This window comes from Hylobates moloch, unplaced genomic scaffold (assembly GCF_009828535.3).
Source record: "Hylobates moloch isolate HMO894 unplaced genomic scaffold, HMol_V3 SCAFFOLD_8, whole genome shotgun sequence".
NCBI classification, from domain to species: Eukaryota; Metazoa; Chordata; class Mammalia; order Primates; family Hylobatidae; genus Hylobates; species Hylobates moloch.
In genome coordinates this window covers 5,670,736-5,694,121 of record NW_026652283.1, presented here as the reverse complement: position 1 = coordinate 5,694,121, position 23,386 = coordinate 5,670,736, and the positions used below count along the sequence as shown (strand labels likewise).

The following is a 23,386-nucleotide window of genomic DNA, read 5'->3' as shown; positions in this document are numbered from 1 at the left end:
TAGTGTTGGGGGGAAATACAATTTTTCCTCAACCTTCATACATTTGTAGTTGAGACAGATCAGGTGACAAGAGACAAATTAAGAAGAGAAAAGCAAGGCATGATTGATAGGAAAATTTGCTTATTTCTATAGTATACACCATTTTAATATAATAACCAAAATTATGACTAATAGCATTATGCCAAGACATATCATATTTTTAGGAATTTCATACAATTTCTGGAACACATTAATATGCTCACATAATTCAAAGGAGGTTAAACGTCATTTCTTATTTGACAGTAATTTCCATGTAATTTAACGTATTAAATAAGCCTATTTTAATAGTGATTTTTTATAGATCTTTTGAGAGTTCTTGGTCCCTGTGGGATGTCCCAAAGTTGGTTCAAGGTCAAAAAGATTTAATTTTGAATTGGATTTTAGAAAATGTTTGTCAATATAACAAAAGTTTAAAACACTTGAGTAAATAGTATCAAAAGTTACTATATCATGCATTTAATCAGAGTGACAATTAAAAGACTTCAAGGCAAATGCAGAAGTTGACATAGCTGTATGAAAAATCGTAGCTCTTTTAATATTGAAAAGACTCAATTTTCTTAATTAATTAAAGACCTAATAAAAGACAACATGAAGCACAATAAATTATTTTGGTAAGACACAAATTTTTGTTTAACTTAAAAGGTGAAGAAAAATTTTTCACTATCTCTTATCAATACTCCAAGAAAATCTTGACACTTTAAAGGAGAAGATCAAATTCTAGTTTTGTTTCAGTATACTTTTGATATTAAGGCTCATTTTAATACCTTTATAATAAATTCATTCAATTATAGTCAGTTTGAGCATAAGATTTTCTTGCACTTTCTATCTCTTCCAAACTTTCTATCGTCATTAAGTTTTATCTATATCTTTTCTTCCTTCATTCTGAAACAACCTTTAAGTAACCTCTAAACTAGACAAAATTACTCTTTTAACAAAAAACTCCACATGCTCATACCATTTAACGTCTCACTTTCCTTTTATATTTGCATGTAGTGTTGTTTCTCTTATCATTTTATATATTAGTTAGAAATTTTAACTCTTAGTCACCTTATTTTCTAGTGAAAACCTAAGGGGTAAACAGTTTCAAATTGTTATATAACATTTTATAAATACACATTTCATAATTTATAGAAACATATGCTTCCTCTTAGAACAATTTTTCAATGTCAAACAGGATATATTTACTAACAGACCCAAATATTTTAGTTCCTTTGTAATAAGAAGCCAAAAGTAGGTAAAGTTAAACCTTATGTTCAGCGATTAATGTTTCAGTATTTTACTTCACTTGGAAATGATCTAGATATGCAACGAATATCCATCATTTAATTTAACTTAGCAACACCTGAAGAATGTAGTTACCAAAGAGATTTGAGAAACATCTAAAGTAAACATCATAAAACAAAATTCTTATTTAAAAATACACTTATAAAATTTTATTCTACTTACATCCATTTAATTTACTTGTTCTTAACAATTATGCTTGGATTACTCATGAAAATTTCATAAAACATCAAAGCTAGTCATTATCTCAAATTATTTTCCTGTTAACTATTTTTACAGAACATACATGTGAGACAATTATTGCCAAAGCAAGAACTCTGAAGTTAAATACATATTTTTATTTTGTTTCGTTTGCTGCTAATTCAGAAGACAGAGCTGTTTTCATTAATCTAACAATATTAAAGTAATCTTATTTAGCAAAGAGCACACAAGTCATGTAAACTTGAAAAACATTTGGGTTAGTTTCTATAGTTCTAGCAATTTTAGGAGTATTTGGTTTATATGAGTACTGATTTATCTCTGTACCTAACTTTAAAAGAACTTTTTAAAAGGAGTTTTATACCATGTAAACATAGATGTACACATGGATAAACATATGTGAACATATAACAGACACAAATAAATCTTATAGCTTTCATTTAAAAATTTTAACGATAAGACAGGTACAATAATAGAAAGCTCACTAGTTTTTAAAAGGGCAGTTGGATCCAAATTATGTTTTTGCACATGGGATAAGTTAAGGTTACCTGTTTAGATGGCCAAATTTTTTTTACCAGTATTTGTGGAGAATACATTAAAAATTGTCATTTGCCCTTGCTAAGTAATCTTATGGGGGATGTGGACTAACTTTGGGGTATAGGGCTTTTTATAGCAGTTTGATTTTTAAAATAAAAAGCCTCTTCTTCCCCCTTTCTTCTTTTTTTTAGTCTCAAATGGGTTTAGACATTGTTTTAGTTAACTCCTTAGATATTTACATTTCAGAGACATAGTAAGATTTACAGTTCCAAGGGACTGGAAAAAAATGTAGAAAATTTCTCTGAGAAGGAGTTTTGGATGCGTATTTGCTTATTATCAGAGATCTAGGGTAACTTTTAAAGCTTTTTTCTCTTTAAGTGTAGGACAGTCTAAGGAATTTTTTTTTTTTTTTGCTCTGGGGGTCCAAAATTTGAGACGTCCTGGAGCTGATGAAGTTTTATTACAGAGCCCCATGGAAGTAAGAGGAGTTGTAAGGTAGAGCAGAGCCTGCCAGGCTCCAAGTCCCCTGAATCCGTGTTCGACTTATTTCCTGGCTATCAACTTTTACGGAGGTAACCTGTATAACCTTGGCCTGGAGATCAGGCAAGAGTGCTTTTTGTAAATCTTGCAGGGAAGTTAAAGCAAGCAGTTGAACGTTTAAAGGATTCTCTGGGAAAGTTGGAGGAGTTTTAGGTGTTAAAGGAATCTGTTGAGGGGATGGTACCAGATTTTGAGGAGAGGGGTTTAAGCTAGGGGCCCAGATATCCAGAAGACCTTCTGGAGGGCCAGGGACGGGGAGCTGGAGATAAAGGCAGGTTAGAAGTAGGTGGAGAAGGAGGGATTATAGTGGGTGTGTAATTTGACTTTTGTTCTAATTTCTATTCTTTAATCTTTTTTAAGGAAACCCCTAAAAGCTAGCAGTTACACTCTTCTGTGTCCTCTTTTCAATTTGATCATACCATAGGTACCATTAGGACAGTTGTTTAGGATGAGAGCTCTCTAAAAAAATTTCTTTTTAAAATATAAAAGTTGAAATAAGATTCTATTCACTCTTCCTACTCTTTAGTCCTTCCATTAAGGTGTGGACAGAGCTCTCATTTTCCTCTTGTGTTTTATGTCACAGGCTTTTGAGAAATGAAATATATTGCTCCTTGGTAGATTGCATTTTTCTCCTCAGACATCCATAATTAATATTATCTAAGGGGAAATTGCTTTTTAGAGGCTTAACTGGTAATTTACAAACTTTATAAACTTGGAATAAAAAATATAATGAGTTGGTAAATTTTGTTTTCAAAAGAAATGATTTTTATTATAAAAGTGATTTATTAACAAAGTAGACAAATTTAAAATGCAGAAAGAAATGAAGAAATAATGGTGATGGTGTTTCAGAAATGGTGATTGAGAAAGCATACTTTAGATAGTGAATTGCCTTTTAAAGGAATTAATAGGAAAAATGTCTCTTACTTGTCATCGTTTTCACCATTTCTGGTACTCTCTATTTCATTGTGTAGATCCAAATTTCTACTGAGATTATATTCCTTTTGCCCAAAGATCTTTCTTTAACATTTCTTACAGTTCATATTTGCTGGTAATAAATTCTCTTGGCTTTTACTCCCTAAAATAGACATTGTTTTGCCTTCATTTTTGAAAGATATTTAATTTGTATATAGTACTCTAAGTTAATAGTTTTTTTTCTTTCCATACTTTAAGGCAGCAGTCCCCAACCTTTTTGGCACAAAGGACCAGTTTCGTGGAAGATAATTTTTCCACAGGCTGGGGCAGTGGGAGGATGGTTTTGGGATGAAGTTGTTCTACCTCAGATCATCAGGCATTAGATTCTCATAAGGAGTGTGCATCCTAGATCCCTCCCATGCCCTCCCATGTGCAGTTCACAATAGGGTTCATGCTCCTTTGAGAATCTAATGCTGCTGCTGATCTGACAGGAGGCAGAGCTCAGGCAGTAATGGTGGTTCACCCTGCTGCTCACCTCCTGCTGTGTGGGCTGGTTCCTAACTGGACACGGACAGGTACCAGTCTGCGGTCTGGGGGTTGGGGACCCCTGCTCTAAGGTGTCACTTTATTAACTTTTGGCTTGCATAGTTTCTGCCAAGAAATTGGTTATAAATCCTATATAATGACTTTGATCTTCTGTTGTATCTGATTTCCTTCCCCCACAAGCTTAATTAAAATTTTTCTCTTTCAAGCTTTGGTTTTCAGAAATTTGACCATGATGTATCTAAGTATGTGGGGTTTCATTTTTGTTTTTGTATTTATTCTTCATGGGTTCTCTGCACATTGTTTATTTGTGTTTTGTTGGTTTTTTTTTTGTAACTTTTGGAAAATTCTTAGCCATAACATATTTAAATATTCTTCTCTCTTCTTTCTTTTATCCTTTTGGAACTCTAATTACATGTGTGATAGATCCTTTGATATTGTCCTGCAGCTCTCGAATGCTAGATTTGTTTTTCCTCACTCTTTTTTCCCTTTGTATTTTCTTTTGATACATCTTTTGTGTAGATTCTGCTTTAATCTATTAATTAGAGTTATTTAAAAATCCCTATTGCATCATTCTGACATCTGAATCAAGCTTAGCTTCATTGATTGCCTTATTTCCTAACAATGGGATTTTATTTTATTTTATTTGTTTATTGAATGCCATACATTGTGTATAAAATGACAGTGGAAACTGAGGTGAGTAGTATTATGCCTACATGCCTCTTCCATTCCATCAGGTCAGTAGTGAGGAGAGTTGAGTCAATCTAGTTGAGTGAGGTTTTGTTGTTACAAGAGTCACCTTCAGTGCACTGCACTACAAACTTCAGATTCCTTCAGTGATAGTACGCTATTACCTTATGCTTTCTGTGAGTCCTGGCATGCTGAATTTGTCCTCATTGTTTCTTTTCCACTCTCAGATTTCAGCAGTCCCTGCATGCCTGTGCCACAACGGGGTATTTCTCCATGCCCCTCCCGCTCCCCTAGAATCAGGCTGTTGATATTTGTTGCTCAGTGATAAATGGAGCTTATCACTTATTTACTATAAGTGGGGCTGTGGAGGGAAATAGGGCAGTTTTGTTCTCATGCCTCAGTCTTAGGCAGGCTCTGCACTCAAGCCTCAGAAATGACGGTTTCTTAGAATTCATGTCCTCCCTCTGCCCCTCACAATTAAACTCTGTCCTTTACTGGTACAGATTCTTGGGTGGGAGACAGTTTCCTGCCCTTCCTCAGCAGTAACAGACTTCTAATTTGTAATTTTGCAGAATCTCGGGCCTAGGAGAGTTTCCAACCTTTTCACCAAGGACCATCGGCTGTATGTGCAACCCACCTTGGGCTTCAGAAGCAGTGGGTCTTTGCCTAGGTTGCCTAGGTCCTTGGGTCAGGTCCCTTCTTCCGTTTAAGGCTTTTGATATGAATAAGAGATGATTCCAGGAAGTGCATGGTTTTTCACACCTGTGTGCAACTTAAGGGGACTGACTCTCATTGGTCTCTTACCTTACCCATTATCTTCCTTATGAGGTCTATGGAAATGACCTTGTGCGTGAGGGCAAACTGCTCTTGTGTTTGAAGCTCCCAGTTATTACACTCTGTCATGCTAACTTATACTCATCTTTCTGAATTTTTAAAATTTTAGCTATTTCTTCTTACTTTTACGGGGACTATCGCATCCTCCCATTCTCTGTCAAATGTAAAACTATTCACATATCCCAGTTTTCCTTGGATGGACTTGGCATTTAAAAAAAATTCTGTTCTTCTGGTTACCTTACAACTTCAGCTCTCTGATGAGCTCAAGAAAAGTTATAATTTCACAGATTATCCAGATTTCTTTTGTTGTTAGGCTGGGAACTATATTCTCTTGCAATCGTCTACATCATAAGTGGAAACAGAACCTCTGGTGGTGGGTAAATAGATCCTATTCACTGTTCTTCTTACCCTTTAGTTCTTCCATCAATGTGTGGACAGAGCTCTCATTTCCCTCTTGTGTTTTATGTCGCAGGCTTTTGGGAAATTAAATATATTGCTGCTTGGTAGATTGTTTTTTTCTCATCAGGCATCCATAGTCATTATTTATCTAAGGGGAAATTGCATTTTAGAGGCTTAACTGGTAATTTACAAACTTCATAAACTTGTAATAAAAATATATGAGTTGGTAAATTTTCTTCTTAGAAGAAATCACTTTTCATTCTAAAAGTAATTTATTAACAAAGTAGAAAAATTTTAAGGAAGATAGAAATAAAGAAATACAGTGACATCAGCAAGATGGCAAAATAGAAAGTCCCCAGGCCTCACCCTTATACTGAAACACCTATTTAACAACCATCTATATACAAAATATACCTTTATGAGAGCTCTGGTTTTCAGGTAAAAGGTTGCAGAACCCTGGTGGAGCTCAAGACCTAGAAAAACTTCATTGAGAATGCAGGCTCATGCTTTCTGGCAGCAGAGCCACCGACCATGGGCCTGGAAGCAGCCTTGCTCACTTGAACACCTAGTGACAGCTCTGCCTGTTCACTGCTCATAAGGAACTCTGCCCATATACAGACCCTACAGGAACCTGGCTTCCCATGTCCCCAATGGCATGACCACTTCCACAGAGCAGGGGACTTGGTGACAGATCCACCCACTTTCCCACAGACCCAGGGGCAGCCCTGCTCATCTGCCCGTGGACCCATCAGCAACCTTGACTGCTCATGGAAACCAAATGCAGCCCTACTCTCATGCAGATCCCAACAGAATCTCTGACTGTCTGTGGCGCAGCAACCCAGTCCTCTAGTGGACCTTGGAAGCAAGCCCACCTGCTCACATACCCAGCAGCAGGCCAGCCCACCGACAGACTCTGGCAACAGGCCCACCCACGGACCATGGCAGCAGATCCACCCTTGGACCCCACCCAGCTTAGACTGCCCACAGACACTGCCTGCTGACTCTGACAGCTGATCCACCCATAATCTCTGACCAGCATGACTGATGAAGGTCTTTGCCTGCTGAAAACAGTCAGTAAGAACTGGAAGAGGTGACTACTTCTCAAATGCACAGACAATAGTCTAAGGCTACAAGGATCACAAAGAATCAGGAATTCTCGATACTACCTTATTAGGAGCTGAAAAAGGCTCCAGTAACTTACCCTAAATAAATTGATATCCATAATCTGCTTGACAAAGAACTCAAAATAATTGTCTTAAATGAGCTGCAAGAGAACAGACAACTAAACAAAATTAGGAGTATAACATGTCAACAAAATGAGAAGTTCAACAAACATGTAGAAATAATAAAAAAGAGCCAAAGTGAAATCCTAGAACTGAAGAATACAATGACTGAACTAAAAAACTTAATACAGAACTTCAGTAGCATACTTGGTCAAGCAGAAGAAGAAATCATTGTACTTAAAGACAATGAAATTTGAAATTATCCAGTCGGAGGAACAGAAAAGTTAAAAAGTGAAGAAAGCAGGGCCGGGCGCGGTGGCTCACGCCTGTAATCCCAGCACTTTGGGAGGCCAAGACAGGTGGATCGCCTGAGGTCAGGAGTTCGAGGCTAGCCTAGCCAACATGGTGAAACCCCATCTCTACTAAAAATACAAAAATTAGCCGGGCATGGTGGTGCAAGCCTGTAATCTCAGCTACTCGGGAGGCTGAGGCAGGAGAATCGCTTGAACCTGGGAGGCGGGGGTGGCAGTGAGCCGAGATTGTGCCACTGCACTCCAGCCTGGGCTACAAGAGCGAAACTCTGTCTCAAAAAAAAAAAAAGTGAAGAAAGCCTAAGGTCTTATGGGACACCATAGAGTGAACCAATATGTGCATTCTAGGAGACTCAGAAGGAGAAGAAAGAAAGAAAAAGAGGAAGAAAGCTTATTAAGGGAATAATTGCTAAAAACTTTCCAAATCTAGGAAGAGAAATGAATATCCAAATTCATGAAGTCTCAATGTACCCAAGTACATTGAACCCAAAGAGGTTAACACTGAGTCACCTTAAAATTGAATTTGATGGACTGGATTAAGAAAATGTGGCACATATACACCATGGAATACTATGCAGCCATAAAAAATGATGAGTTCATGTCCTTTGTAGGGACATGGATGAAGCTGGAAACCATCATTCTCAGCAAACTATTGCAAGGACAAAAAACCAAACACCGCATGTTCTCACTCGTAGGTGGGAATTGAACAATGAGAACACATGAACACAGGAAGGGGAACATCGCACACTGGGGCCTGTTGTGGGGTGGGTAGAGGGGAGAGGGATAGCATTAGGAGATATACCTAATGTAAATGACGAGTTAATGGGTGCAGCACACCAGCATGGCACATGTATACATATGTAACAAACCTGCACGTTGTGCACATGTACCCTAGAACTTAAAGTATAGTAAAAATATAAATCAATCAATAAATAAAATAAAAATAAATAAATAGAAAAAAGAAAAAAAATTGAATTCTCAAAAGTCAATTAGAGAATTTTGAAAGCAACAAGAAAAAAGTGACTTATCACAAACAAGGGAACCATTATAAGGCTACTAGTGGACTTCTCAGCAGAAACCTTGCAGGTGAGGACAGAGTGGGATGATATATTCAAAGTACTGAAATTTAAAAAACCTGCCAACCAAGAGTACTATATCTAGGTCAAAGAATAAATCAAAAAAGGAAATTAGAAAATATCTCAAGACAAATGAAAATGAAAGCACAACATATTAAAACTTATGAGAGGCAGCAAAAGCAATACTAAAAGGAAGTTTATAGTGGTAAATGACTACATTTAAGAAGAAGAAAGATCTCAAATAATTAATTTTATGTCTCAAGTAACTATAAAAGAGGAAAAAACTAAGCCCAAAATTAGCAGGAGGGAAGAAATAATATAGATTAGGGGATAAATAAATATAAGATAGGATATGAAAACAGAAAAACAAAAAATTGATGAAGCTAAGAGTTTGTTGACAAATCCTTAGTTAGACTAATGAAAAGGAAAGAAGTTGCAAATAAATAAAATTAGAAATGAAGGATGAGACTTTGCACCTGATGTTACAGAAATTAAAAGGAATTATTATGAACAATTATACATCAACAAATTGGACAATCTAGAATAAATGGATAAATGCTTAGAAACATATAATCAACAAGATTGAATCAAGGATAAATAGGAAGCCTGTACAGACCAATGACAAATAAGTAGATTCAAGCAATAATTGAAAACAAACAAAATGAAACAAAACAAAACAAAACTCCCAGCAAAGAAAAGCCCAGGAACAGATAGTTTCATGGATGAATCCTTCCAAACATTCAAAGAAAAATTAATACCAATACTTCTTAAAGTCTTCCAAAAAACAGGAAAAGAGGAGAGACTTACAAATTCTTCCTGAGGCCAGCACCACCCTGATACAAAATCCAGACGGAGACACTACAAGAAGAGAACTATAGGTCAACATCCCTGGTGAATGTAGATGCAAAAATATTCAACAAAATACCAGTAAATCAAACTCAGCAGCACTTTAAAAGGATCAGACACCATGACCAAGAAGGATTTTTTTCTTAGGATACAAGGATGGTTCAACATACGCAAATCAATAAATGAAGATAAAAATCACATGAACATCTCAATAGATGGAGAAAAAAATTGACAAAAATCAACACTGTTTCACGATTTAAAATTCTCAACAAATTAAAAATAGAAAGAACTTACATCTCAACAAGTTAGGAATGGAAGGAACATGACTGTCAATGAATTAGGAATAGAAGGAACTAACATCAACACAATAGAAGTCATTCACGAAAATCTCACGGCTAACATCATATTCAATAGTAAAAAAAAGGTTTTTTTCTAAGATCTGGAATAAGGCAAAAATGCCTATTCTTACCTCTCACATTCAACATAGTATTTCTAGCAAGAGCAATTAGGCAAGAAAAAGAAATAAAAGCCATCAAATTGGAAAGGAAGAAGTAAAATTGCCTTAGTTTCCAGATGACATGATCTCATATGCAGAAAACCCTAAAGACTGTACCAAAAAAAACTTTTAGAAATAATAAATCCAGTCTAGTTGCAGGATACTAAATCAACATGCAAAAATCATTTGCATTTCTGTACACTAACAACCTATCTAAAAAGAAAATTAAGAAAAAAGTACCATTCACAATAGCATCAAAAAGAATAAAATACCTAGGAATAAGTTTAACCAAGAGAGTGAAAGATTTGCACATTGACAACTATAAAACATTCATAAAAGAAATTAAAGAGGACATAAATAAAAGGAAGGTGTGAAAGGAAAATAAAAACTTGGGACCCCAATTCACTCTGCCAAAATGAAAAAATTAAGCTGAAAGCTGAGTGATGCAAGAAGCTGCCCTCCCTTTTGTTCCTAAGCAGACAGCTACAGATAAAAGGCTAAATATCTCCACAGGCAGCTGCTCTATGTTCACCTTATATTAAGTGCCGATTTGCTGAGCACAAGATGAATACTTAATTGACTATTCTGCTACCTGCTCATTTTCTCCTGCAACATGTGGATGACCATACCATACCCTCCCTCTTTCCCCTCCAGCCCACTAGCCCAATATTTCCCCTTTAAATATTGAAGCCCTTAAATTCATCTTTGGAGAAAGGCACCGATAAATATTGAAACCCTTAAATTCATCTTTGGAGGAAGGCACCGATAAATATTGAAACCCTTAAATTCATCTTTGGAGGAAGGCACTGATAAATATTGAAACCCTTAAATTCATCTTTGGAGGAAGGCGCAGACCACAGACTGTTTCTGCGACTCCATGTTTTTTTCTTCCAGGCATGTCCTTAACCTTAGCAAAATAAACTTCTAAATTGATTGAGACCTGTCTCAGAATAAGTTTTGGTTTGCAAACTATACCTTGTGTTCATGGATCTGAAGAATGAATATTGTTAAACTGTTCATACTACTTACTCTTCAATAAATGATATTAGGAAAACTGGGTATCCACATGCATAAGAATGAAGTTGGACTCTGATTTTATACCATACAAAAACCCAACTTAAAATGGATTAAAGACTTAAATGTAAAACCTGAAACAATGGAACTCTTAAAAGAAAACAGGGAAAAAAAGCTTCTACACATTGGACTTGGCAATTATTTCTTAGATATGGCACAGAAAGCACAAGCAACAAAAGCAAAAATAGACAAATGGGAATATATCAAACTAAAATGCTTCTACACAGCAAAGGAAACAATCAACAGAGTGAAAGTCAATATGCAGAATGGGAGAAAATATTTGCAAACCATATATCTGGTAAGGGATTAATATCCAAAATATATAAGGAACTTCTACAATTCAATAGCAAAACAAATAAACACACAAAAAACCAAATAGTCTGATAAAAAAAATTAAGTGAAGGACCTAAATAGACATTTCACCAAAGAAGACATACAAATGACCAACAGGTATAGGAGAAAGTTATAATTCTTCAGGGAAATGCAAATCAAAACCACAATAAGATATCACTTCACACTTATTAGAATGCTATTGTCCAACAACAAAAGATAAAAAGTGTTGGTGCAGATGTGGAGAAAAGGGAACCCTTGTTCACTGTTGGTATGGGGGTTCCTCAAAAAATAAAAAATATAATTACCATGTGATTTAACAATCTCCGTTTTGGATGTATATCTTAAGGAATTAAAGTCAACATCTTGAGGAGATATCTGCACTCCTATATTCATAGCAGCATTATTCACAATTGCCAGAAGGTATAAGCCACCCAATTGTCCATTGACAGATGCGTGGATAAAGAAAATGTGGACACACATGGATATTATTCAGCCTTAAAAATAGGGAAATCCTGCCATTTGCTGCAGCATGGATGGACCTGGAGGACGTTATGCTAAGTGAAATGAGCCAGGCACAGAAGGACAAATACTGCATGATCCCACCTCTACAAGGAATCTAAAACCATCAAACTCATAGATCCAAAGAATAGAATAGTGGTTAACAGGGGCTGCAGAGAGGGGAAAATGAGGACATGTTGGTCAAACGGTACACAATTTCAGTTCTGCAATACATATATGCTCAGAGACCTACTGTGTAATATAGAGCCTATAGTTAACAATACTGTATTGTATACTTAAAAATATGCTAAGCGGGTAGATCTCACATTAATTGCTCTTAACACAAGAGAAAAGAATTTTTTAATTAAACAAGGGCGAGAGCAAAAGGAAACTTGGAGGTACTGGATAACTTTATGGATTGATTGGTGATGTTCTCATGGATGTATACTTATCTGCAAACTCATCAAGTTGTATATGTTCAACATGTACAGCTCTTTGTATGCCAACATACCTCAGTAAAGTGGCTTAAAAATAAAAACCACTCATAAGCCCATCATCCAAAGAAACCATTACTAATATTTTATTGGATTTCTTCTAGTCGTTTTTCAATAAGTGTGTGTATGTTGGTTTGCATACCCAAGTATACATGCCCAAATATATGATCTGTGTGTTTTGTTTAAATAAGCTAGTTCCAAAAAGGTGTGTTTTCTTATGGGTTGAGTGCTATGGCACTTATGAAATGATGATATGTTATTCATGTTTGGTAAAGGTGCCAAAATGTATGGCATATTTTTAGTTTGCTGTTGGGGCTGGATTCTTTCTTGCGGCTATTTCACATGAACAGCCAAGACAGGTGTGTGAATGTGATTCCAATGGAATGCACATCATTCCAGAAAAGCTCAGTTGTTGATTCCTTGTACTGAGTCCTCCTCTTCCCCATGCAACCTCCATCCCTTTGTTTTCGTCACAAGAGGAATGAGTATCTATGTTGACCCATCCTTAGGCATAGAACAAACATACGTAAGGAAAGTATATGATGTTCTTAATATGTATTTCATTTTCTTTTCTTTCTTTCTTTTCCAGAAAGTATTTTGGAGAAAAAATTGGACTGTATTTTGCCTGGCTGGGATTATATACATCATTCCTCATCCCATCTTCTGTAATTGGAGTGATTGTGTTTCTTTATGGATGTGCAACAATTGAAGAAGATATTCCCAGGTAAATCAGTTTTAAAGAAAAGGGCTCAGTTGCCATATGTTAATAATTTGGAGTTTCATCCCAGTACAAGTACATTTCTCATGCCTCTTTCCAAAGCCCTCACCCTCTATCATTCTCCTTCGCTATGACACATGTAACTTTCCTCCAGAGACAGATCTAGGAGCTACAGATTCTGGGAATGGCTTCAGAGCCATGCTAGGCGAGGCCCACTTCCTCTTCTAGTCAAGCTCTTCTCCAGGGCAGGGGGATGTGTCTGATGTGGGCAGGCAGATAATTCCTGGTAAGAAAAATCATGCCAGAGAAATACTTTTTTCCTCTCTCTCCACTTCATCACTTCTTTTTCCTCTGGTTTCCCGTAAGACCCAAGGCAAGGTGTGGGGAGTGACACTGGGTAGGAATCACGTCTGTGTGGTCAGATGGTGCTAGAATAAAGCAAGCTGAGAAAGCAAGCAGCTCTAATGCTGAGGAAGGCACAGCCTCTGTTTCAGGAAGTCAGAAACTGCGGGGAGGAGTAGCCCCAAGGTGGGACTCTTGGAGCGCCAAGAGATGGAATCAAAGCTAGTTTTTATGAGGAAGAGCGAACCCACAAAGGAAATATGGGATGAGTATGGTGGCTCACACCTGTAATCCCAGTGCTTTGGGAGGCCAAGGAGGGAGTATTGTTGGAGCCCAGGAATTTGGGACCAGCCTGGGCAACACAGTGAGACCCTATCTCTAAAAAAAAAAAAAAAAATTTTAGCTGGGCTTGGTTTGGTGGCATGCACCTGTAGTCCCAGCTAATTGGGAGGCTGAGGCAGGAGAACTGCTTGAGCCCAGGAGCTTGAGCTTGCAGTGAGCTGTGATTGATTGTGCCACTGCACTCTAGCCTGGGCGAAAGAGCAAGACCCCTCCGAAAAAAAAAAAAAAAGGAAAAGGAAAGAAGCACTTAGACTGACAATGTTATATGTTAGCCATGTGACTGTACAGTTTACTCCCTGAAGCTTAGTATTCCTGGCTGTAAAATGGTAATCACGACGCCTAAGTCATGGTGTTGTGAGGATTAAAGGAGACTGTGTCTGACACATAGCAGAAGATTAATAAATAATTGTTGAATAAATCAAAATATGTGGAAATAGAGTACAAGAGACAAAAGAGACACTTAGCTAATATTTAGAATTTAAACACTCTTGCCATCTGCAGAATTGTGGTTGCAAACTGAAGCATGGTTAGCATGTTTTAATATTCTTTTGGATGCAAGCGATAGAAATGCAGCTTGAACTAGATTAAGCAAAAAAGAAAATTTATTATAAGCATTCAAGGAGCAATGGAATAGGGACTCCATTTATCTCCTGCCTCTGACTCTTTCTAGCATTTGTTGGTTTCACTGCATATTTTCTCCATTTGGATTAAACATTGCTGCTAGTAGCTCATGGGTGTTACACCTTAGAGCTTTATACTTGATTGGTCTCAAGTGAAAAAGTACTGTGACTCCGTTTGACTTAGGTGGAGGCCCTGGACCAATTCACTGTGGCTAGGGGGCAGGATGGCTTTGTACCAACTTGATGTTCCCCCCATAGGCAGGTGGATGAGGACACTGGGCGGATCATTAGAGTTGGGGGTGGTAATGGGGAAAGTAATGGCCATTCTCAAGAAAAAAACAAAAACTGTGCATTTTAGGAAGGGTATGCGTGTATCAGTGGGCAGAAACCTGCTTCCTGGCTCACCTGCTTCCTGCCTATTGGTGCATACCCTATAGAAATGGTCTTGCAAATCAGATCACCTGGAGATGATGTTGTCAATATCTAGAATAAAACTAAATCAATGTCAATCTATGCAAATGGTCTTGCAAATCAAATCAACTGAAGATTATATTGTCAATATCTAGAATAAAGCTAAATCACTTGGTGTAAGAGACAGGATTTTGGATTTTTTGGTATAAAACTCTAGTATCAATTGTCAAGTGTTTTTTTTTTTTTGTTTGTTTGTTTGTTTGTTTTTGCAGGGCGAAGGGAAAAAGGAAGGGGGAGAGGGAGGGAGGCCTAAGGCAAGTGTTCTTGATTGGGAGTTCCGGGACCTTTATCACAGGAGATGGATTATTAGGGCTCTGTTTTCCCCAGCGCATCTAGCATGAGGGAAGAGCTAATACTTATGAAATATCTACCTTGGGGGGGGCATAATGCTAGGTGATTGTTATAAACTAGTTTCTTTGATCCTGTAAGAGATCAATGTTATACACGCCATAAATAGGCATAATTATTTCCACTGAACAGAGATTGAGAAACTGATGCTACATGAGGTCACATAAATTGTCCAATATCAACAACTAATAGTTGTCAGTGCTGGGAGTTGAACTCTGTTGCCTCGTGTTTCAAAGTCTTTGCTTTTTCTAATAAGCAGATAAGTTTTCGGGAGGGCTCATATCCTCCCCCACAGCTCAGTAGCTTCACGTGGGCTTGCCTGTGTGTGTTCTAAGAAAACATGGCTTTTGGGTTTCCCTTGCCTTGTGATCCCTAGACATCTGGCCTCAGGTTGACCAAGGGTGGAAAACCCCATACCGTGCATAGGGAACCATTGCCAGTGCAGTGGGTGGGGCACCAGTGGGCTGGTTTATATCAGGATTTAGAACTTGTGCCCTGGGTCCCCACGTGGTAATACACGTGGCAGCAACCACTACAGCTGGAAAGGACGTGGTCTGCACACGCTGCAATGATAGACGTCTACACACAGAGGCACACACCCCACATTCACACACACTCATGCACGCGCACACAGATGTCTACACACAGACGCACACACCCACATTCACACACACTCATGCACGTGCAGATGTCTACACACAGATGCACACAGCTCACATTCACACGCACCATGCACGTGCAGATAGATGTCTGCACACAGATGCACGCAGCCACATTCACACACACTCATGCACGTGCAGATAGATGTCTGCACACAGATGCACACAGCCACATTCACACAGACTCATGCACGTGCACACAGATGTCTACACAGATGCACACACCCACATTGACACACACTCATGCACGTGCAGATAGATGTCTACACACAGACGCACACAGCTCACATTCACACACTCATGCACGTGCAGATAGATGTCTGCACACAGATGCACACAGCCACATTCATACACACTCTTGCACATGCAGGGATATTCAAGTGTAAAGTGCAGTCGTTACCGTGGATGCGTCACATTGCCCGTCAGAGTGGATGGTGTTCTACAACTGTGGAAATGACAACAACCACTGGTGGGCTGTGGAATCAATTTAATGGGCTTTTAAGTGGACTAAAACAAGATGGGGTAAGACAGGCTAGAATGCAATAAATATTAGTATTCATTATAAGAAAGATGGGTAAGTGTTGCTTCATTAGATTTTGTTTCAGTTTTGTAAGTGTGTTTGTGAGAGTGAGGGTATGTGTTTGCATACTGAAATCTGATGTAACAGATTGTTTTAACTGTAGGTCACAGTCAAAAACGTTTAAAATTACTACAAAATTGAAGTTTTGGATATTGTTTTTTCAGACTCAGGATGGGGCCTGGCAAATCAGGAAGGTGTAAATACTAGAAAAAAGTAAACATTTTAATAGATTTCTTTAAAAACAGAGGAACTGTTTTTTAAACATAATTGTAAATTCATCAGAAGTCCAACTTCTGTGGGTCTGATGGGAACTCAGGAAATGCCACTCCTTATAAACAAAGGGATATTCTCTAAAAACCAATATTGAATCTAAAGAAACACATACTCTAAGGGTTTGTGTCTATCAGCCACTCATAACTGTGATTAAAAACTTACAGTATTCCTGGGATTATTTTAGAGGTTGCTAATTTTGTCATCAAGCCTGAAATTTACTATCTCTCACTTTTTAAAACTTTTTTATTTTGAAAAATTTTAGATTCACAGCACAGGAACTTGCAAAGATAGTACAGAGGGGCCCAGTGTACACTTCCTCTAGTTTCCTCCCATGGTTTCGTCTTATGTAACTACGGCACAACATCAAAACCAGAAAACTGACATTGATTAGGTGGAACTTTAAATGATACCTTTTATTCCCAGTAATTTAACTTTGATATGTGAAATATAAGCATAAGCTTGTAAGTAATACTTCCATGCATGCATGATACCTCTATAGAACTTCCCTGTCTCTACTCACCAAGGGATTGATTTCATTTGTTAAGCACTTACATGAACAGAGAATACCAGGACATTTTTTAAAAAGCTGATTAATCTAAACCATATTGAAAAAAGATTGGTTACTTTAGGTCTGAGACCTTAATAGCAGCTGTTTAGTCTGAATTTCCTGAATGATTGCCTCTTTGTACCTTCTCCCGTTGTGCTAACAGGGCTCTGAATCACCTAATCCATGAGCAATGATTTACCCTGAAGAATGTTGCTCACTTTAGGGTCTTGGTTCAATGGACTGTCAAGCCGTTTATCAAGCTTCTTAGGCTTTCTAGAGAAAATAATAAATCAAAGGAATACAGCATTGGATTTATAGCCACAGTTACTTCTCACTAGAAACCTGTGGATTGTGCAGCTTAGTGAATACCCTAGACCTGATTTCCATTCTAGGCAGGCTTCCCTCATCTTTCAGCTTGTCTAGAGGCAGCCTCTCTCAGAAAATACAAAGTCATTTCGATGTCATTCTTAGCCAGAATTCCTCTAGAATTCTGTTAAAATTGATTACATCAAAAACCCTCCAATACATATATAAAGCATTCTGACTTCACATTTAAATGATTTGAGGAGAATCCATACCATGGTGGCTGCCATCTTGTACAAATGATGGATAGTTGCCTGCACTCTAATTTAAAGACAAGTAAATTTACACAGCACTTAGGTTTCAAAGTGCATTGCACCCACTTGGCTGCTAATACGTTTTTCATTCCTGACCTTTTAGCATTGACTAGTTCCAACTAGGATTCAGTTGACTAGGTTTCTGTCTCTCCTCAGTCCATGCTTAAAAGAAAAAACCACTGAGTTAAATGAAGTCCCTAACACATGAAGTCCCTAACACATGAAGAGTCCCTAACACATGAAGTCCCTAACACATGAAGAGTCTCTAACACATGAAGTCCCTAACACATGAAGAGTCCCTAACACATGAAGAGTCCCTAACACATGAAGTCCCTAACACATGAAGAGCAGCACTGAGGAACCCATATGTTCTTGGACGTGACTTAAAAGCGAAAGTCTTTTACTAGAATTTATACAGACAAGTGATTTTCTGTGTAAATCTGTTTTCTAAGAGGGTACTTCCCTCTCTGAAAGTAGCAATTCCTTTTCAACTACTTAGCAAACACAGGGCTGACCCAGAAGACATAAACAGAGCTCTCTAGTCACCAAGCAGAACATGCCCAGGTGAAACTAGCACAGCTGAATGTATTATTAAGATATGACTATTTAATATTTTCGATGTGGATGAGTCATTTTTATTGACCTTTGCCAACGGAGAGCTTAGCAGCGCGTCAGCGGAGGAACTGGGGTTTATCCTCAGGGACTGAGAATTTCCATTCTCTCACACAGAAGGCCTTTCCCTCCTGTGGACTTAGTAGCTCATTAAAAACAGAAGCCTAGAAACTGGGGCTTGACAGCAAGTGGAAGCCCTCAGTAAATCTGCCACCCTTGAACTTCTTAATGAAGGGGGAAATAGACCCAGGCATCCTTTGGCTTTGCAGGTTTCCTCTGAGCACTGGCTTTAGCACACAGGGCACCAGCTTGCTGTCCCTAGCCGTGGCTCCCACTTGTGAGCCATGCTCTGTAGCGCCCTCTGCTGCTTCTTTCTGTGGGAAACAGCTGTGGTTCTCAGCGCTGGATCCCCTGCCTCCCCATCATTGTCTCCAGCTGCCCTGTAAGAAGAGCCAATGCTTTGCTTTCGTGAAATCTTAAGTTCTCCACCCTTTCCCCCTGAACCATGAGCTTAACCATCCTCCCGTCTCCCTGGGAGAATATTACACAACAGAGGGATGAGTTCATTCATTTTTCCTATCAGTGTATGGTATAGAGGGTTATTGGGAAAGTCAGTTAGGGCTGATTCTTTGGTTCTTATTTCCAAGCATTCATATGAGCCTAAATCTGTTGGATACAGCTAGTCAGCTAACGAATGAATGGAATTTCAAATATATTCCTCAGTCCATTAAATGGAAATAAACTAAGAATAGGTTGGAATACAGGCCATTAGAGATTATTTGGTTCATGCTCCAAGTATCAAAGAATCTAGACCTTGGAAGAATTTGCCTTTTTCTTTCATTCTCCCTAATCTTATTTCATGGTTACAATAATTCTTATTAGGTTGAGGTTATTGATCTCCATTCTACAAGTGGCTCTGCAGCTCATGCTCTTAGAAAAGGGCTTTCCACCCAGATCTACTCCATTCTTCCCCATGTAAAACTTCTCCTTCTAGAGGTGAGAGCACGCACAGGTCTAGCCACACACTCGTGTTTGTTTCTACTTGGGACCAGTATCACGTGTTTGTGAGAAGCCAGTAGGCTTTACAAAAACAGCCTAGACTGAAGAATGGGTGATGAAATCCAGCTTCAGGCTGTGATTTATTCACAACTGTTGATGCATCCCATTCCACCAACCTCATGGACCCCAGATGTTCTGAAGGGACTTTATGAGGCATAATTTAATGCCCAATGTCTCTGACAGATCTCACTAACTTTCCAGGATACTTGTAGTGACAGGGAGTGCCATACTCTGTCTTTTTGTTGTTGTTTTTGAACAAAATATGAGTAACACTCTCCAGGTGAAGAATCCAATGCTAACTTCTTTAACATTCCTTACTTATGGAGTTGAAAAACTCAGCCATAGATTTGGAAATGGGAGATATTTGGGGGATGTTTTTTTCTTGGAGTGGACCATGCTTGAGCTCCATCTGACCCAACAACCTCCATCTATTGCAGCAGAGAGATGTGTGACCAGCAGAACGCCTTCACCATGTGTCCCCTGTGCGACAAGTCCTGTGATTACTGGAACCTCAGCTCAGCCTGTGGGACCGCACGGGCCAGCCACCTGTTTGACAATCCTGCCACCGTCTTCTTCTCCATCTTCATGGCTCTGTGGGGTATGTGGCCATCACCAGGCTTGTTTATATGGGTGGTTCCTTTACATGGGCACAGTGACCAAGCTCTAAAGCTCATCCCCTTCAGGTTACTTACTTTTGCATTTTTTCTTCCCATCCCAAGAAGTATTTTAAGGATAACACCTTTCTCTTCTTTACTCATATGTGTGAATAGAAATAGGAATATCCTTCATGTCTTTATCTGTTTTCTCTCAGATGTAGTCATGCTAACCATGTACTAGCCCCATGTGTGATTTATTCAGAATTTGAACCAACGCCTGTTTGAAAACGTCTAGCACACCCATAAGACTCCTCCAGGTACACTGACTTAGGTGAGATTATAGATATCATGCAGCACAATACTTAGAATGGTGGAGTGACTGCCGTGGTCACAGAGTTAGCTCATGGTAAAGGTGGGCTGAGATTTGGTCTCCTGACTCCTGTTCAGTGCGATTGTTAGGACATCATGAGTGTAGACTGTACTGTCCCTGCACTGTTTAATTTAATATTTAATGCCAGAGTAATGCTTTCAGTATTCCCACCAAAGGGATTTGTGGTGGAAAAAATAATTCCTTCATTTTTCTCCTCCTCCCTTCCTCCCAGAGTATGGGGTAATAAACTTGTTCTGAGCCATAGGTATCTGACTGTAAACACACACAGATACACACACACACACACACACACACACACACACACACACTCCTATTCTCACAAACTGGAATAACGTGGGATAACCACCCCATGGTAACTGAGCATTTCTAAGAAGACACACCCATGAGTATTAGAAAAGGGACCAAGTCAACATGTGTCAGCCCATCTGAGTAGCCGCCTGCTCCTTTACTCATCACCGAATGTGCAGGCCCTTGGTTTCACATTGGATCACAGACCGGCAGGACCACAGTCCTGCTGCAGAGGCTGCTTGATTTATCACTGACTCCATGGGGCCCGGAGGATATGCCAGGATGGGCCCTGAGTCACACGTCCCTGAGAGTATGAGGAGAAGGAGGAGAGGGAGAGGCCTGTTCTCAGTGGTTCTTAGGAGAACTAGAACACAACCTTCCTCCATTCCCCGTGGGGACCTTCACTTGGCTGGAGACAGAACTTGACTGGAAAGATTCCCGTATTCCTAGGCCACCAAGAAAAATTTCCAGGGCACACTCTATTCTCTATTATCAGGGAAGGCAGCTGCGTCCCGGGAGCACACGGGCAGTGTTCAGCCCATCGAGAGTTGGAGCAGGGAGCAGGAGGAAATGGAATTGTGATCATAGAGTCCTGGGACTGACTGTTCACAGGCAGGGTCGGTAGAACACACTGAAGTTGGGGCTTGTTGCCTGGGAAGTCACTGGCAGCTCTGTGTCTCCTTATCAAACAGGAGCGTCGTGGAATTACCCCAAGATCCACCTGAACTGATTTGGAGCCCAGAATACGTATTCATGTTTTGCTGTATTACAACTCTAATGCCCATAATTTGTCTTGCAGATATTACCACCATTGAGTTGCTGAAGCCTAATAACTGCAGGTCTATAATCCTTCAAGAACTTTCTTGGGACACATAATCCCCTGTTGTAGAGAAACTTGGTTTTCAATTGTACTTCCTAGTTTCAGGTTTCAACAACTGCCTCTTCTCTTCCCTCGATAGCTGTAATGAACAGCTACCTCCCACCCCTTCCGAGATCCTCAGTCATTTCCTACCCCAGCCCTGGACCCACTGTCTTCCTCTCACATCGCAGTGCAGGGAAAGTACCCAGGGGTGGGATTGCGCCAGAGCTTCCTGGCATAGGGTAGGATTTGGTTTTGTTTTTTGACAGCCTTGCTGTGCTTTATGTGATTGTTCAGTTACAGCAGCCAAGAGCCTTTAGGTGAGATTGTCTACAAATTACAATTAAAAATAATAGTAATGCCTCTCATTACCGTGATTATTATGATTAGTGGTGCTGTGCTGGGTGGGCCTGGGTCAGGGCCCAGGCCTGCCGGGAATAAGGCTGGGAAGAAATGGCTGTACATAGAGAGAGACTTGGGCTGCTGGTGGCAGTGGAAGGGGTGGTGTGGAGTCAGGAGGTCTTGGGGGATACCAGTCAGCAGGACCCAAGTCTGTTGGCTCCCCTGTGGCTCTGACTTCAAACTCCAGGGAACGTTGGGAAAGAGAGTGAAGTCCTACTGAAAGGGAAGGAAAGAGACAGGGTTTCAGAATTCTTTTCTGAATAGAGGTTAAGGACACTGACCTAGGCAGACCTAATGTGTGTCTCAGTTCTGCTCCTTACCAGCTAGGGATCCCATAGCAGGTAAATGTGAACCTAGCTCTGTGTCACTAAAGTCAATACTCTTGACCAAGGTGCCCTGTTACCTTGGGCAGATTAACCTTTGGGCATCGTCGTCCTCATCTGTAAATTGAGTGAAATAATCCCTACCCCACAGTGTTCTTGTGACAGGTGAATGAGGTATGCATGCAGAGCGTGTAGTATAGTGCCTGGCATAGATGTGCACCCAGAACTGGGAGCTGCTCTCCATCAGTATGGTGGTCCTCCCTTGCCCTCACGACTCATCTATCCATGACTCTTTTGCCCCTCTCATCATTCCTGCAGTCTGACTTCTCCCTTCATGGAGACACCAGTTGGTCAGCACTCTGGGCACTGCTGTGTGCACAGCCCTCCTCGGGAACCAAGGAAGGAGCAGTAGGAAGAGGAGGGACTTACTACCATTCTTAGTATCCCCAGGCCAAAGCCAGTGTTGGGAGGTCAGAATACACACACTCGAGAAAGGCCTCAAATCCAAGGGAGAAAAACATGCAAATCAGTGCATGCAAAATGTTATGTCAGATGAAAACATGCAAATCAGTGCACCACAATATAGCTGCAAGTAAAACAAATGCAGCTTTAAGTAACTGTGTCTTCAACCAGTGCATAGGTGTTCGATATTCTCAGTTCTGTGCTGTGACCGAGGTAGACATAGGCAGCTAAGAGCCAGGAAAACTTCACAGTCCTCTTATTACGTCACAGACATGAAGTGCCAGCCAAGAGTCAGGCATGGCATGTAGTGAAGTGTGCTCAGGCTCCTGCTAGGGGTGGGGTGGACCTGTAGGGATGGCCTCAGGGAATGTCATGTCCCTCCCTTTCCAGGGTGCCATGAATATAGGGCAGTAGGAGTGAGGAGGACAGGGCGCCATGGTGACTGATCTTATGGAAGAGGGGGACTTGAGCTGGGTCAGGATAGAATGAGGGTAGAAGCTGGGGGATAGCACAGGAGAGCGGGACAATTTGCACAAGTCGAGTATGGAGATGA

General features: G+C 39.6%; 1 protein-coding gene across 1 annotated transcript in view; it reads left to right on the top strand.

Moving 5' to 3' along the window:
- Nucleotides 1-23,386, top strand: part of ANO2 (anoctamin 2) — a 355,270-nt gene that overhangs the window by 154,405 nt on the left and 177,479 nt on the right. Inside the window, exons 12-13 of the mRNA XM_058442076.1 lie at nucleotides 12,914-13,048; nucleotides 19,950-20,110. Of these exons, the coding sequence (XP_058298059.1) occupies nucleotides 12,914-13,048; nucleotides 19,950-20,110 (296 nt within the window). The remainder of the gene's footprint in view (nucleotides 1-12,913; nucleotides 13,049-19,949; nucleotides 20,111-23,386) is intronic.